Genomic DNA, 16786 nt, shown 5'->3' with positions numbered 1-16786 from the left:
TGGAAAGAGTGAAGTCTTACTGTCTTTAGCAGGAAATATGTCACGTGGTTTTATAATAGTGTAGCATTGTGAGTCGCCACTAGAGGAGTAATACTCCTTTTAAAAGGGTCCCAGTTTAAAGGGTTTAACCATCAGAGCTGCAGCTGCACACAAGGTGACTGACAACAAGAACCAATGCAGCCCTGACTGACACCGACGTTTACAGACTGACTTCTCTGGAAATGGATCTAATGAATGTAAATGGCCAGTCTGATATTCACAGAGAGTCGGTAAGTGTTTTCAACATAGCTGCGGTGTGGATGTATGTATATATGTTGGGGGTCGAAACGTAAATATAACCATTACGTTCATTATTATCGGTGTGTTAACCTTATTAGAGAGACTTCTGGATGAAAGTCATGTTTTATCTATATGACTGTAGTTTGTTACATGTTTTATAACAACATCAGAACTGGCCTTGTCTGTTCATGTTAGCTAACAGTGACGGTTAGGAGGTTTGTCGGATAAATATGTGACACAACCGCCGATAAAAACGGAGATAAAATGCGCGAATTTGTTTATGGAGAGTAACGAGATCGTTTCTAGCAGTGATTAGAGTTTCTATAAATAACTGAAATCCAATATTGTCTATGTTCATGTGAAATGTCCTTTGTTTTTGGGATGTTACGAGTTCACGCGCAAGCGCAGTGACCTCTTTTGTGATTAAAGGTACAGTTCTTAGCTAGTAACCGGAGGTTTTCAAAGTCTGACACTGTGGGATTCCCTTCAGACAAAACTTGGAAGTTGCTTAGTTTCGTTCAATTCCTGGATGCCTGTGGGATCATGATTATGTTATTTGATCCCATAGACACTCTACAATTGAGCGTGATATCGCTGTTTGACATGCTTCAGACCACATTAAAAAGGTCTGTCTGAAGGCATTGATTTGTTGCTGACTCTGGGAAAGTGTGAAAAACAGTAAAATTCCCCAAAACTACTGTATTGCTATTCTAAGTTATCTAATTTTGATAGCGAATGTAATAACTAATGTAATATTTTTTCACTTCCTTTCACTGAGTCTCCCCTGAAGCCTACTTCCCACTTTGAAAACCTCTGATATTAACAAAAAGAAACCGTTGTAGGGACACTACTGACAACAATTCGATATAAACTGATTTAAATATGTGTTTAAAATGTATTTACTCATGGGTTTGGGCTTTTTTTTGTTTAGAATGGCTTCAAAGATAAAGATCCAGACTCCAAGAGTGGTTCAGAGACGGAGGAAGAACCGTTGCTCCGGGACAACCCCAGGCGGTTTGTCATCTTCCCCATCCAGTACCCTGACATCTGGAAGATGTACAAGCAGGCACAAGCCTCTTTCTGGACGGTGGAGGAAGTGGGTGTTAAAATATTAATGTTTCACTTAATTTGGTTAAAGGGGAAACCCACAATCATCTAAAGAGATGTATCAAGTTATTTTGCAGAGAATACAAACTTTTCAGTATCAGTCTAGTAAAGGTGAACCAAGTACTCCATAAGTAATTAATTTGTGTTTTTCACCCTTCTACAAATGGCACCACAACCTGTAATCACTGGAAAAATCTAAACAATCTACATTTGGCTTGTTGATGTGTCTTTCAGGTTGATCTATCCAAAGACCTGGCACACTGGGATCGTTTGAAACCTGAGGAAAAACACTTCATTTCGCACGTCTTGGCCTTCTTTGCTGCTAGTGATGGTATCGTGAACGAGAACCTGGTGAGAGAGGGGTTAGATGCATATCACTCAGTTGTAACAGGTGTCTTGCAGCCTCTGGAGAGAGCGTTAGATCTGTAACGTTTTTAATGTATCTACCGCAAGGAGCAAATAGATTTAGAGCAACTTATCTTAATGTATTGCTGGCAGAATTATACAGAACTGTCTGAGCACAGGTGGATCCTCTCCCACAGTCGCTTGCAAAATTGGCAGCGTTTCTAGCCGCTGCCAGTACGGATTGTCTTTTAGCACACCGCAACCTCACTGAAACTTGTGTCCTAGGTTTACCCTGTGAGTAAATGATTTCATATCACAACTTCAAAATGGCGCACACTTTTTAGAGTGAACTGAAGTCAGATTAAGTCTCATTTTTGACCCCATGATAGCTGAAGATTGTATTTTTAATGAAATATTGTGCCAAGGCTAAGTTGTGGTTTTTTTTGTATTTGTGTTTCTGTGTTTCCTAACAGGTGCAGAGGTTCTGTCAGGAGGTGCAGATCCCTGAAGCGCGCTCCTTCTACAGCTTCCAGATCCTCATAGAGACTGTTCACTCAGAGATGTACAGCATGCTCATCAACACTTACATTCGTGACCTGAAGGAAAGGTCAGTTACTCATCAGTCCAGTCCTCTCTTCTCATGGCTCAGTGGCTCTGTATAACTTCTAGAAACAAGCAGATTTCTGTGGACAATTTTGTAAATGCATTGCTTTTTTTTGGCTTAATGAACAACAGTAGAGTATTAAATATGTACTAAAAACAGTTCCAGCAATAAAATAGTTTCCCTCTACTAAGTCAGTATTCATAACTGCAACATATTGTAGTGGTTAGATGGTTAAACGTTATGTGTCTGAGCCTCAGTGGCCTCAAAGCAAGTGCACAACCATATAAAGTCTTATTCCTCAATTATAAAAAAAATTCTCAAGATTCAAAACAAACTGTAAAACCTGCACCTGTTATCCTGTAACAGGATAAGTCTTCACCACTTTGTGGCAGTTACCGTTGCATTCCCAGCTGTAGCACCTCTTGATGAGGAAGACAACAATTTCATGGTCTCAATTTCATCTACAGGCACTTTACTGCACAATGCTTATAAAAGTATTTGGACTTAATATTTTATTGTTTTTGCATTTGCTGCATTCATTTAATCCTCTACCTTAACAAGCAGTGAGGCTGTTGTTACTTTTTATAGGTTAATTAATTGTTATGCTATATGTTTAAAGCTAGAAATGGTTATCAGTACACATGTGAAATGTGAAATGTGCCAAAAGTAACTAACTAATTCTGTATTGTGTATATATTTCAGGGACTATTTATTCAATGCCACTCAGACCATGCCTTGTGTGAGACGGAAAGCAGACTGGGCCCTCCAGTGGATAAATGACAGCAAATCCACATTCGGTAAGGGAGACATTGTGTTTTAAATCACATATAATGAAACACCAAGAGGGCTTTTACATTCATCTGGAGTTAATAGTACTTTTGACAAAAACTTTCTTTTGCCCCTCCTTTTTGCCCCTCAGGGGAGCGACTCGTGGCTTTTGCAGCAGTGGAAGGCATCTTCTTCTCTGGCTCATTCGCTGCCATCTACTGGCTAAAGAAGAGAGGCCTAATGCCTGGCCTCACCTACTCCAATGAGCTGATCAGCCGGGATGAGGTGACATGAATGCACAGACAGACATGTAGCCTAATCTGTCAGAAAGAGAGTGTAGCTGGATCAATCATAAGATGACTTATGATTGATCAAAGCCTACATGTAAAGTGAACATACACCAACTAATACAGTATTGCTCAGTGCAGGTGTGGTGTTTAAGCTCAATTATACTTTGTGTGTATCTTGTATGATTTCATCTGACACACCTACATTGAGGTTATGCGGATCAAGTTTTTCCTGTAATTTCAGGTCACTCAACTAACTCCCAGATCACAGTACTGTATAACTGTTGGCATTTACCATTCCTGTAATGTGGTTGCCATCTTTGTTCGGCACTTCTACCCACATTTTGCTGTTTAAAAACTGTCTGAGTGGCTGTGATCTATGTCCTGTTTGGTCAGGTTGGGTAGAAAATATGGTCGCAGTGTGCATATGAACACAGTTAATTGCTGATGAGACAGTACTCACACTTATCTGTTGTTTTTATATCAATTTTTCTGACATGTTTTTTAATGTTTCTCCTAGGGCCTGCACTGTAACTTCGCCTGCCTGCTGTACAGCTACCTGGTGAAGAAGCCATCGGTGGATCGGGTGAAGGACATCATCACCAAAGCTGTCAGCATTGAACAGGTCAGCTAGTATTTACTTTTGTCTCCAGTAGTAGCTTGAATGTTTATTAATTTTTCAATGTCTGATTCTAAAAGACTACAATCTCAATAGGCCAGACCAGTTCTGTAAATAATTGAACATTTCCTGTTTTGTGTTGCAGGAGTTTCTGACAGAGGCCTTGCCAGTGGCTCTCATTGGAATCAACTGTTGTCTGATGAAGCAGTACATCGAGTTTGTGGCTGACCGGCTTCTCACTGACCTTGGACTGGCCAAGGTGATGCTTTTTAAATTTATCCCCAAGAAAAGAGAGCCAATCAAAGCCAAATAGTAATTTCTCATTAAATCCCTAACTGTCATATTTAAGAGGTGGAGCCCAGGATTGAGAAAAGCCACAGACCTTGCAAAAATTACCATAAAGACATATGTTTTTCATATTATTTGATTTAAAAAGTATAACTAAATCACATTAAAATGTGTCAGTGTATGTTATTGTTACGTTTATTGTTTGTAATGGTGTGAAATTTTGGCGCAAATAACCTATTTTCACCCCTGTAATTCAAGGTTTACCAAGCTGAGAATCCATTTGACTTCATGGAGTCCATTTCGCTGGAGGGGAAAACCAACTTCTTTGAGAAACGAGTTGCTGAGTACCAGAAATTTGGAGTCATGTCAAGCATGATGGACTGCGAATTCACTCTTGATGCTGACTTCTGAAAACAAAATGACACTTAAATATTTGTTACATTTGTCATATTTATTTATTTTGTGTATGGGGTTTGTTACAAAAACAAAAACAAAACAAAAACAGTCTTATTCAAACGGTTTTTCAAGCATTAATCACAAGATTGCAAGAACATTAATTATGGTTGACAGATTAAAATGACACTCTTCCAGGAGAAATATGTTACTTTCTGGACTGAAAATTGCACGTTGACTTACTGTAATAAGCAGTAAGTATAGGAGAAGAAATACTAAAATATTTAAAGTACGGAAGCCTAGATCATGGCTATTTGTTACCTCAACACTTATATGCATAGTACAACCTCATTTTTTCTTAAACACAAATAATGTGGGAGGTGATAGGGCAACTATTTTGTACCTATAATATAACCCAATAGACTTTATTGAGTCTGCAGTTGTTACTGCTGGCATCTATGAGGAAATTGTTTTAATATGCTGTTATTTTTAATGCAAAATAAAAAAAAGTTTTGTAAAATGAAGATGGTTTCTGTATGGTAATTAAATAGCATTAATGATGAAATATGTTGCATACAGCAGAGAGTCAACCGTATTCATTTAAAGTGTGTGTGACAAACTATAATATAACATGATTTGACTGTATGGTTAACATGTGGTTAAATCCCTGCATGTAGCTTTTATTGCTGATTTATAGAGCTGTAACATTAAGATCATTAACTGCGGATTGTAGTTTCACTGAGATTTCAACCGTCACATTAAATTAGCCACTCCTCCGTTTTAGCATACGGCGATGATAGCTAACAGCTAGCTACATTTTTTTCTTTTTTTTTTTTAGCTATTAGGAAAGATGGCAGGAGAGTTGCGAGGCTTTGCGCTGGAAAAAGCCGAGCTGCTTTCCAGTCGTTTGAAGGATCTCCTGTCCTCCGGAGAAGGGTATGTTAGGGCTCAGTTTGGGGTAGATTTGGGTCTGAAGCCCGAGCTATACCCGACGTGGGTCGTCCTGACTACGGCCGCCGTGGGGCTGCTGTTGGCCGCCGTCTGCGGCGCTCTGCTCGTCGGGAAAAAGCGGGGATGCCCGGTCACCCAAGGCAGCGGTGAGCCCGCTAAGGCCCACTTCGCTAAAACTGCTAAACCAGAGGAACAAAAGAAGAGGAACAGAAAGAAAACGCTGGAAAAGGTATCGTTACTCTGAATCACGGTGGCTGAATTAAAAACAAAGACGTGAAGTTTTAACGGTTGTACTTCATGCTAAACGAAACTGTTCTCCTTGCTGTTAGCTTACTTACACATTAAACCCAGTATTATTTTATCTACAGAAGCAGTACAAATTAAACATATAGCTAATTAGCATCATCTTTATAGCCAACATTGTTTACACAACGTAAATTAAGCTATTCAGGGGCTTATTTATTCGACCCACTTATCAAAATGACAAAAATAAACCTGTTAGCTAAAGATATGAGATGATAGTTATGGCGAGCAGTTAAAACATAAAACCTAGCCAATACTTTTAAAGATAATTAACGTTACCATCTAAAGCACTACATAATAGGGCTGAACCGTTTTGGGGGGAAATATCTAACTTAATAATGATTTTTCTGACAGATGTTGCGATTTGATGTGCGATATAAGTCAAGCTTCAGTTTCATATTCGCTGTGTAATAGATTTAAAACATGTGATGGAGCATAACCACATGAAATACCATCAAAAATATTAGCTGCTCTAAAATCTAATGTAAGGATGAGAACTTAAAGATATGAATTGCCTCCAACATGTATTTATTACATTTTTAATTGTTATAGAACAATTATCACAAAAGCTATGACTGTTGAAAATAAAGTAATGATGATAATAAAAAATAATTCCAATGAGAAAATAATAGGCTACCTTTCTGTAAACAATAGGTAGGTCATTCACTTATGGCACAGGAGTGTCATCTAAATATTGCACAATCTGTGATCAATAGAACATTATTTACTGATATCCAGCATTTAGCTTATAAACTGACAAACCACAGAATAATTATCAAAAAAGAAATCACTATATATAATAATAGAAATGGGAATCTAAATGTTGTATGTTCAACTAAAACATTTATTTGCTAATAACCAGCATTTAACTTTTGAACGATTTTCTTTTTTCACAAAGGCTGCCAGTACAGGATAAAGTGCTGAAAAAATAAAATCTTAAAATTACTCCAAGCAACAGAAGCCTTGCATAATACTTACTTCCCAGACATCTCTATTTCTCAACACTCATTATTCACTCTTTGCAGATTTTTTTTATCGAGAAAACCAGCATGTCAACCTTTGCTGGTTTCAGACAGGAACACTGACACGTGACTGCATTGCCTCCAGCACTAAACATTCTCTCTGATGGCAAACTGGTGGCTGGTATGCAGAGGAATTTGTGAGCCAGTTTGCTCGGTATCGGAAAGTTAACATTGTGTACCTTCCACCAGGCCAGTTGATCTTCCTCTCCATCAATGGTAGGAATCATCAGGTAGCTGTTTAGCTCAGTTTCCGTGGCGTCCTCCAACTGCTCAGCAGATGAAGCAGGGGGCACAGCACTGCTATTGAAGAAGCTGCCCAATGACCGCTTTCCCTTCTTCACAGTGGATGACTCTGCCCCTGCTGCACTTTGTGGCACGGCGTCTGCGGTGCTGACACAAGCCCTCTTCTTCTGCAACACAGAGACAAGAGCTGTTAAGTCATGCAATGTGATTTTATGTAAACAATTAAGATTGCCAATCAATTTAATCAAAATACAATAACTTATATTTTATGTGGCATCTTGTATTCACTGAACTGCACAGAAAAACAAGACAAGTTACCTTTCTTGCCACCTGTTCCATCTCAGTCTTCACTCTTGTTTCGATGTCTGGGACATTGTCTGCGCTTATGTAGTTAATCTTGAATCTTGGATCAAGGAACAAAGTGATGTCCAGAAGCTCCTGTGTGGCTGGGTCACTGTATTTATCCTCCATGTAGCCAAGTGTTCTTGACTTTATTGCCTTGGTAAGGTCGGTGTCCTCATCGTTTTCAGCCAGTAGATGCAGAACTGGCTTCAGATATGACACACTTACATACGCTTCACTAGAGAGGACACCTGTAAACTCCTGGAGAGGACGGAGGGCGTTGTTGTTTCATTCGAGAACCTCTGTGTCCTGCCAAGTGGGGACCAGGTGACGTGTTTTCCTGAGACAAGGCCTTGCTCTGCTCCAACACCCTCCCAGTCATCTTCTGTCTTGAGCCCCATCTTGTTGGACACTCTGTAATCAACGAGTGCTCTGATAGATTAAATTCGCTCAGTGTGGTCTTCTTTTTTCAACTGTGCGAGAAATGGCCAGCCAGAAAGTCCTGCTGCCTGATTTACTCTTGTGTCATCTTTCACAGCATTTTCTGCAAAAGAAAAAAAAATCATGAACCAAAACATTAAATGTGTAAAGTACAGTAATGCATTTTTCAGACTGTAATACAATAACAAGCAATACAATCAACAATAATAAGTAAAGCAAATAAATAGTTAAGCAGGTTGTTATTATTAATAATTGTAATAATAATACAGTAGATAGTAATAATTCATATGTATATATAACTTATACAAACAATGCATCTCAAAGTGCTTTCAAATAATAATATCTAAAAGACAAAAGTGCAAAAACAACACTGAAGACAACAAGCAAACATAACTGAACACACACACAGACAGAGAGAGAGGCCTGTGGCCAAAACACTGAAACCTAGTTCATTGATTTAGTTCCACAGCTCTGATAATGTTTGATCCGTTATCAGTGGTGATGCATGTCTGGCCTTCTTCTTTCAGACACCAGCTATACAAACACTCTCTTAATCGCAGCCTTTGCAATTTGCTAATCACATTGTTTCAAATCGCAATTTTGATTTGAAAACAATTAATTGTTCAGCCCTATTAGCTAACTGCTAATTGTGTTTATAACATTAAAATCGCATTATGTTTCACACATGTGTGAACAAAGTTATCTTTCATAAAGCTTGTTATTCAACACTTTATATTCCAGAAACTAGTCCAGTACCAGTCAACACACAGTCAAAACTGTTTGTAATCAGATGTTACCAATAATGTAAAGATTATCAACCTCCAAATAAAGTGTAGACACAATAAATTATAGTTTTAGAAATGAAAAGTATGTTCCCTTAAAAACAAAACTCATGTTCATGTATCAGCTTGATGGTACTTCATCTGTAAAATATATATTAAAGATTCATGTTGAAATTAAAAGTTATCTAGATTATTCATCTTTTTCTTTTAAATGGTGAACTGAGTTTATAACTTGTTGTTTGCTCTGTCTGGCAGAAGACTCAATCCAATGGACAACCAGTGACTGTGGCTCAAGAGGAAAATAAAGTCACTGAGGTGGTGTCCAAGTTGTCCCCAAAGATCAAAACTGAGAAGGTATGTTTAAGAAGCTTCTGTCAAAATGAAGTGCACCCAAAACTGTTTATTTGGGGGGCAAAGCTCAAATGTGTTGTTAGTGAACTTTTATCCTACTTTTTATAACCCTAACTATACCTTAGTATAACCTATTTCTGTCTGTCCGCAGGTGCGTGAGGTACAGGCACCAGTGCAGGTGAAAAAGAACAAGAAGAAAACCAAGACAGATGTGAAACCGGCCCAGAATGTGTCTACAAATGATGGGAAGGAACCTGACGATGGTAACACTCTATTGCCACAGGGGAAATTTCACAATAACTTCTCGTTTTCAAACTGACTACTATGTGCCCATTGTGGTTTCACTACGACCTACTTAACCCCTCCAGTTTTTGTGAGATTTACACATATTATTCAGCTTTTCCTGTTGTAGCCGGCCTCTTCGTTAAACAATCAACCAAATTTCACCCACCATCGACCATCTAAAATACTTCTTTATAATTGCTTTGCATATATGGAGTAACCTAACCGTTTGATGTTGTTTTATTTGTGTTCACCAGGTGCGTGGGAGACCAAAGTCAGTAACCGAGAAAAGAGGCAGCAGCGCAGGAAGGACAAGGGCCCTGAGGACTCTGGTAGCTCAGGACTGGTGGAGGCCACCAAGACCCGTGGGGAGTCACCTGCGGCCACAGCACCCACCAACACTAGGAAGAACAGAGGAAACCATGGTATTCACCTAGCAGATGTTAGAATATAGCTATTTGGTATCACTTTCACAAGCAGAGAAGTACTCCAACTCTTTGGGCCCTTTCACACCTACCTCGTTTGGTCTGGACTTTAGGACTTTTCAGTTTGATCTGGACCAATATTACAAGTGTGAAACCTCCCCCAGACCACGGTCTGGACCAAACAGCCGAACCTTGGTGCGACGAAATTGAACCATGGTTCAGTTTATTTCTAGTGTGAAAACATTTTTTGGATGGTTTGGATTTTTGGACCAATTACAGGAAGTTCTGGCAGGCTATCATCACGGAAAAAGAAAGAAATGAGCCGCTGTAGCACATGGGAAGAGCAGGAGACCAAGTTTTTAATTGAAATATGGTCCGACAACGTTATAAAAAATAAACTGGGAAAAACTCAATGAATCAAAATGCTGACACCTTCACATATTTTGGGAGAGAGTGAGAGAGAGAGGATGGGAGAGCAATGCCACCTGAAGATAAAGAAACTGTAGTATATATAGTATAATAATATAACATTTTTACATTAATTCAAACAACGACATAAGGCTGCCCACCAAATTGACAACACACTTACAACAGACTTACGCCTGTCTACAAACCAATCAAGTATAGGGGAGGCAGCCCATGCGGGTGATGACGAAGGTATGTCACATGAACTTCTTTAGTGTGCTCACATAATTGTAATGTGAAACCAAACTAACCAGATCAAATGTATACAGTGGAACAAAAACATGAACCTTGGTTCGGACTTTCAGGTGTGAAAAGGCCCTCAGTTAGACCCATCAGTGATGGAAATATAGTTTAATTTAAAAAGCCTAAGCACTCTATTATGTTATTATGTTATTATGTGATGAACATACATTATTATCACAACCTTCATGTGAACAGTTAGTTTAGTGCCAAACAGTAGTGATCTAGTAATAGTTCATGGTACTCAAGCATATTTTCCCCCACTCTTTGTTTCAGAGTCCCTGCATTCAAGAGAAGCTGGCAAAGGGGAGGCAGCTGGTGGCTCCGTGGCCTCCAGCTGGAGAGAGGAACCTTCAGTCAACGGCGGACGGTGGACTGAGATTTCCTTGAAGATCCCGGGTCAGATGGGTACCATGGAGGGGACTAAGTGGAGTGCCATCCACACAAATCCACATTACAGGACCCAACCTGAACCCCAGTCCTGGGCGCAGGAGACTCAAGGTAGCACCTAGACCTGTGTAGACCTTTTCCACCACAAATATAAATATTGATAGTGGCGTGAAACACAGCAGAATCTACAATGCAGTCTTTAAATATTAAAACAGTGAGGTTTTAATTGTTTTTGGCTCTACTCAGCACGTTAGATTTGATATGAAACAGTTGAAACAGTGACTATGAGCTTTCAGCTCTAAAGATGTTCACATCCATATCGGATGAACGCTGTAGGACTCGTCCTTTCTGTATTAGGGGGACTGAACAATCTCACTTTTAAATGTATTTAAATTATCTCAATGTGATCAAAGCTTTCGTTACTATCTCAGCATTTCCCACAGTGCTATTAAGTCAAAAAAGGCTATGTTAGGCTAAGCCTAACAACACAAAAACACAAACACTGCCATTTTGAAGACCAAAAGATCCACAATTAGATTATTCTTTGAGTTTAAATTCACTCAGGTTATAATAATTTTGAGCCCTCTACTGGGCAGAAGTGGTATTGCTAGTAAAATGAAAACTGAGTGGGAGTTTTACTGATGCATTGTGAAAACTTAACTCTTAGAGGCTTTGTCAACAGGTGGGTAAATCATTTAGAATCCAAATTCAAATTAACCACTTGCCACAGCAAAAAACCCCTAAAGAAAAATACTTTTATAAGAAGAGGGTTTGTTTTCTGCAGTGACCTTTGTCATCTTTGTGGCTGTGATTGACTGTAAGCAAAACACAATGCAACACTCATATTTGACACAATGAAATTCTGACTAAGCAGAATCTTTTATAAAATCAAATTTAAGCTTTGTGTTCACTGTGATTTTTTTGTTTGTTTACCTTAACAGCATTCTAACAAAATAATAATCTGTCTTTCTGTATGATCTCTTCAGCAGCGTGGAGTGGCATCAATGGCCGAAATAAAACTGACCTCAACCCCGTGTCGTTCTCCATGCTGGGACTTAACACCACAGGTTGTTACTGTGATTAACTATCAGCTTTATCTCCCAGTCATAAACCAGACTTACTTCCCATATCTGTAATCCAAATCTTACCTAGTTTTTCACTTCAATTTAAAAACTACCATTATTATATGTATATAAAAATCATGGCCAGTTTACAGTTTTCACCTCCCTCATTCTCTTATTTACCTTTTGTCTCTCTTAGATTCAGTATCAAATTCAATTGGGCTGCAGTGGGCGAGACACCCTGAAGTTGACGAAGCATGGTCTGGATTCAGTGAGTATTTCAGCAACCCCTTCAGCATACCAAGAAAGTTCTTCTTCTTGTTCCTCTTCTTCTTCTCCTTCTTCTCCCTCTGCTTCTTCTTCTCCTCCTCCTTCTCTCACACCCTCTCCAATAACTCCAGATTGGGGAAAAAATGTAAAAATGTTCAGTGATTATGCTGGGCACAGTGTCATCCTGAATCTTAACACATCTTAAAACTAAATACATGGCTTATTTTTTTGTATCTAACTATCATCCTTTTGATGTTAATTTTTAAGATGGGGTGGCAGCAGTGGACCCCAGCTCCGACTGGAATGCCCCATCAGAGCACTGGGGAAACTATGAAGAGCCTCCCGTGTTGGTGACACCAGCGCCTGCAGTGAAGGAGCAGCCTGCTCCCAGCAAGGTCTGACTGACACTCACATTCACTGCTTTATCTTCAGCGACTCCACATGGCTATTTAAATCTGTTTTCTAAATTATCCCTATTATTAGGCATGGCCTGAAAATCTTGATAACGTGTGAAGTAGGCTTTTAAAATTCTGGATTTTACTGTGTCACATTGTTAAGGAAGCAAAACAAAAGCCAACATGTTAAATAGCCATATGATAAAAATCTGCAACAGATTGCCTTTGACCCTCTTTAGTGATTAGATATATTGTTGTAGTGTCAATCCTGCCATGAATATCACTGTCACCAGATTTTAGTGTTCCTAATTTTCAAACAATCTGAATATCTGTTTTTGTTATCGCAGGTATCAGAGGATGAGAAGGACACTGAGGATCCTGCTGGGGGAGCAGCCAAATCCAAGAAGAGGAGAAGAAAGAAGAAGAAAACAGAAGAGGAGGCTGCATCTGAGGCTCAGGTAAGAAAAAAACCCATCAAGCTGTCAGATTGCACAAAAGTATAAAACATTTGTATTTATTTGTACTTATTCACATCAAATGAAAGTGTGTATTTTCCTTGTTCTGGTAATGTCATTGCATTTGTTTGATTTTTAGACGGTGAGCACAGCGCCTCCCACTGTACCCAAACCCCAAGAGCTTCCTGTGCTGGCCTCCAAAAAGCAGAATCCCAACATTTCCTCCTCTCAGAGTAGGTTAAACTGTTCTGACTGAATCTGTGTCTACTCACAGTGAGGAAAAAAAATGTTTAAAATGCATAATTAACTAGCTTCTAATAAATATTTAATCCCTCTCCTTTTTTATGCATTTCTTTAAAGCACATACTGTCATTTATATCCATATGTTCTGAAGGATTCAAACATAGATTTCTTATTTCCTATTTTTCTTTTTCATGTACTTACAGAGAAGTCTGAGCAGATCGTGGAGCCTCCGAAGCCCTCCCAAAAGAAAAAGGTCCGAAGGGAAACATGAAGTCACATCACAGGTCTAATACACAACTTATGCAAATGATTGTTAAATGTGTCACATGCAATAATTACCAGGTACAGAGTTTCTTTCTAAGATACGTTAACAGTTTATCAGTTACCGAAATAAAACGAGAACAAGCAGTGGATATCACCTGCTTGACTAAATAAAATGATGAAATGTGGTCCTATGGACTTAAATCTTACCTAATTTGCACTATTTGCTACACTGCAAAAAAAGATTGGAGTTTCAGGAGAGGTGGGACTTGCAGTGGAGGTACATGTTTATGTTCATATTTTTAATGGCATCACAAGTGTTTTTTTTCCCTCCAAGAGTGTATGTTTATCATTGTTAACCCAAAAATACAAAACGGGTTTTCTTCATTTTTATTTTTTTGCTATAAGAAAATTTAATTTACACGAAAAGCGCTTGTTTTTCTTTTTGTTTTTTTTTTGCTTCCCCCGAATGTTGCACTTTGTTTTGTTTGCAATGCTGCCGTCCTGATATGAATTAAATGTGTGAGAGCAAACTGCTTATGAGTGCTGATCTCAGATCAGTTTTAAAGGATAGGTTTGGATTTTTACAAGTCTATGTTAATACAACACTCACATACCATCTGTACACTCAGGCCATGAAGTGATACCTTGTTCTGTGCAAAAATGCATTCTGAACTTCAGCTAAGCTAGTGTGAGACAAACTGATGGGTATTTTTCCAAAGTAACTGTCTTTTTTGTTCCCTCATTGTGTTTCCTTGCTGAGCTGCGGCGGAGGGATACGTCCCGGTACTTGCATGTAGGTTTGTTGCTGGGACAAAACATGTGCAGTAACCTACATGCGACTGTCAAGACAAATATGTCAAACTGCCAAAGCCTCATTATAGTTTCAGTTGAAGTTCAGAATCCATTTTTGCATGTCACAGAGAGTACGTATCTTTTCTATTCGTACCATATTTCTTACAGCGTAGTCGCTCTATGAAGATATCATTACACGGCCTGTATGGATAAACTGTACCTATGACATATGAGTGTAAAACAGACTCAAACTTAACCTTTTCCCCTGAAATCTTTCCTTTGAGTACAAACACTCACATCATTGTTGACGGTTTAGTTTGCTCCTTTATGAGGAGCGGCAGCTGTGGTCAGGTTGAAAAACATGTCAGCGACAGCAGGAAAAAAGTATCTTCTCCACAACCGCTCCTGCTGTGTAATCCACCTTCCTGCTTCCCATCTATACGATAGTATGTTCCAAACATTCATAGTTTTGCCAAAATATTGATATTCTACTATTTGAGCTTCAGAGCTTTAGAGATCGGGAAAGCAAGACACTGAAGCAGCATATTTAGCCATATTTTACTGAAACTATGATGATAGTTTGGGAAACATCGGGCATACAAATGGACAGCAGAACTTTTTATTTACTTTTGGATCAGATAAAGGTGTTTTTTTCAAAGCTACATTTAGAATTTGGGCATAAAAAGCTGATCCTGGATTCATACTGGGGACTGGAGAGCATAGTAACTGATGTCAACCACCAGGAGGCACTGTAATGTGAAGTTAAGGAGCAGTGGGATTATCCCATAATGCAGTAGCACTATTGAGTATTGCCCTTCTACTTTTTATCTTTCTGAGTATGTTGATTTTTATCAGACTAGACTGTGCATTGATTTTTATGGTTCCTTCTGCACTCTACATGATTTTTAAAAACCTTTTTCTTTCTTTTTTTTGTGCTAGAAAAAGCCATGCCATTATGTACAGATTGTAAGGGCTTTTTCCAGTTTCTGTGATTGCACTGTGCAAAAGGCTGTACTGAGTTCCTTTTTGATGTAGATGAATTGTTTTTTCTACCTTTTTGCTGAATGTGAAATGTGTAACTTTTGCTTTGTTACTGACTTCCAGGATTTATGACGGGGGAAAAAAAAAAAAAAAAGTTTTTTTGACATAAATTGAGAATGAAGACGTACATAGCAGCTTTAAATCCACATTAAAGTTGGTTTAAAACAACACACAAACACACACACACAGTATATATATAACAGGAATTTAATTGACTGAACGTTTTTACAATTAATTCTATTGCCTTAACCTGTAGTTGTATAGAAAGTGCATTGACGACCTTTTTTATAATTTCCATCCAATTTGCAAGTTTTGATGTCAGAATTAATTTCATCTTGCATGACTTTGATAATAGTACTTGTGTACATGAAATGAAATGAACAATCTCTTGCTTTAACTGTTCGTACTTGGTCCTGGAGCACCACTCAGTGTATATACTGTAATAGGAGAATAATTGCAGTGTTTTCTGTGGGCATCCGGTTTAGTGGAAAATGAACAGGACCGTTGTCGGTCAGCTTAGCGCATCACAGTGTTGATCAGCTGGTGATGGTACATAGTTGTTGGTAGACCTGATAGATCATAAAGAACAAAATGAAATGTCGCCGTGGCAGCAGACGCCTTTCTCTTTTTTTTTTCTTCATTTAATTTTTACCGATGATTTAAGATGATTCAATCAATGTATTTATATACGTGTCATTAGCAAATGGTTTTGTGAATGATTTTCTTTGAGGAGATTCAAATGATATTTCTATGTTGAAAATGAAAAATAAATGAGAAATGCTTGATATCAACACGTCGAAGAACTAGTTATTCTTTCTTTTCTTCTTAAAGATTAAAGCATTGTCTTTGATTTTGCCTTAAAAGACAACTTTAGAGTCATTTCACCTATTTAGAAAATGGTAAAAAAAAAAAAAAAAAGATGTGACAGCAACCAGAGTGACTTTTTGTTTGTAGCTTTTCCAGTAGTGATGAATGTTCCTAAATGAAACAAGTAAAATAGTTAAAATATTTGAAAGGTGACACTAACTCCACCAACTTGAGCTTCTCAGGCGAGTCATATATACTAAATTAGGTCATTATCGTGAAGAAATACTGATAATTTCACCACTTTGAATCATGTTTTCATGTCAAAAGTATCCATTCATTCACACACAAGCAATGCTATATGATAGTAAATGATAAAAAATGGGGCTTTTGCTCTGTCTGCCACCATGTTGTATTGGTTTTTGCAGAGAAAACTAATCCCAACTCTGTGATTAATACAATGTGGATTCACTATATGCTACAGTGAAAATCTGTGTCAGTCTCTGACAGGCCCCCAGTTGCAATAAACCTCCT

General features: G+C 38.4%; 2 protein-coding genes across 3 annotated transcripts; both read left to right on the top strand.

Annotated features, from left to right (window-relative positions):
* Window positions 1-97: 97 nt before the first annotated feature.
* Window positions 98-5214, top strand: rrm2b (ribonucleotide reductase M2 b). The gene is made up of 9 exons (XM_044334905.1): window positions 98-269; window positions 1211-1375; window positions 1621-1737; window positions 2205-2338; window positions 3038-3132; window positions 3255-3388; window positions 3911-4015; window positions 4155-4268; window positions 4556-5214. The coding sequence occupies exons 1-9, from the start codon at window positions 222-224 to the stop codon at window positions 4706-4708; spliced, it is 1065 nt and encodes a 354-aa protein (XP_044190840.1). The 5' UTR covers window positions 98-221; the 3' UTR covers window positions 4709-5214.
* Window positions 5215-5315: 101 nt separating this feature from the next.
* mtdha (metadherin a) lies at window positions 5316-16239 on the top strand. Of its 2 annotated transcripts, none has more exons than XM_044334904.1 (11): window positions 5316-5870; window positions 9030-9128; window positions 9277-9388; window positions 9665-9832; window positions 10814-11038; window positions 11917-11994; window positions 12188-12259; window positions 12526-12653; window positions 13001-13111; window positions 13248-13341; window positions 13555-16239. In XM_044334904.1, the coding sequence occupies exons 1-11, from the start codon at window positions 5541-5543 to the stop codon at window positions 13620-13622; spliced, it is 1485 nt and encodes a 494-aa protein (XP_044190839.1). In that variant the 5' UTR covers window positions 5316-5540; the 3' UTR covers window positions 13623-16239. The 2 variants fall into 2 exon arrangements, with proteins under 2 accessions (XP_044190839.1, XP_044190838.1); XM_044334903.1 differs by having other exon boundaries at window positions 5318-5870; window positions 11914-11994.
* The last annotated feature ends 547 nt before the right edge of the window (window positions 16240-16786 follow it).

Source organism: Thunnus albacares, chromosome 19, assembly GCF_914725855.1.
Source record: "Thunnus albacares chromosome 19, fThuAlb1.1, whole genome shotgun sequence".
Lineage (NCBI taxonomy): Eukaryota > Metazoa > Chordata > Actinopteri > Scombriformes > Scombridae > Thunnus > Thunnus albacares.
This window is presented reverse-complemented; position numbering and strand designations above follow the sequence as displayed.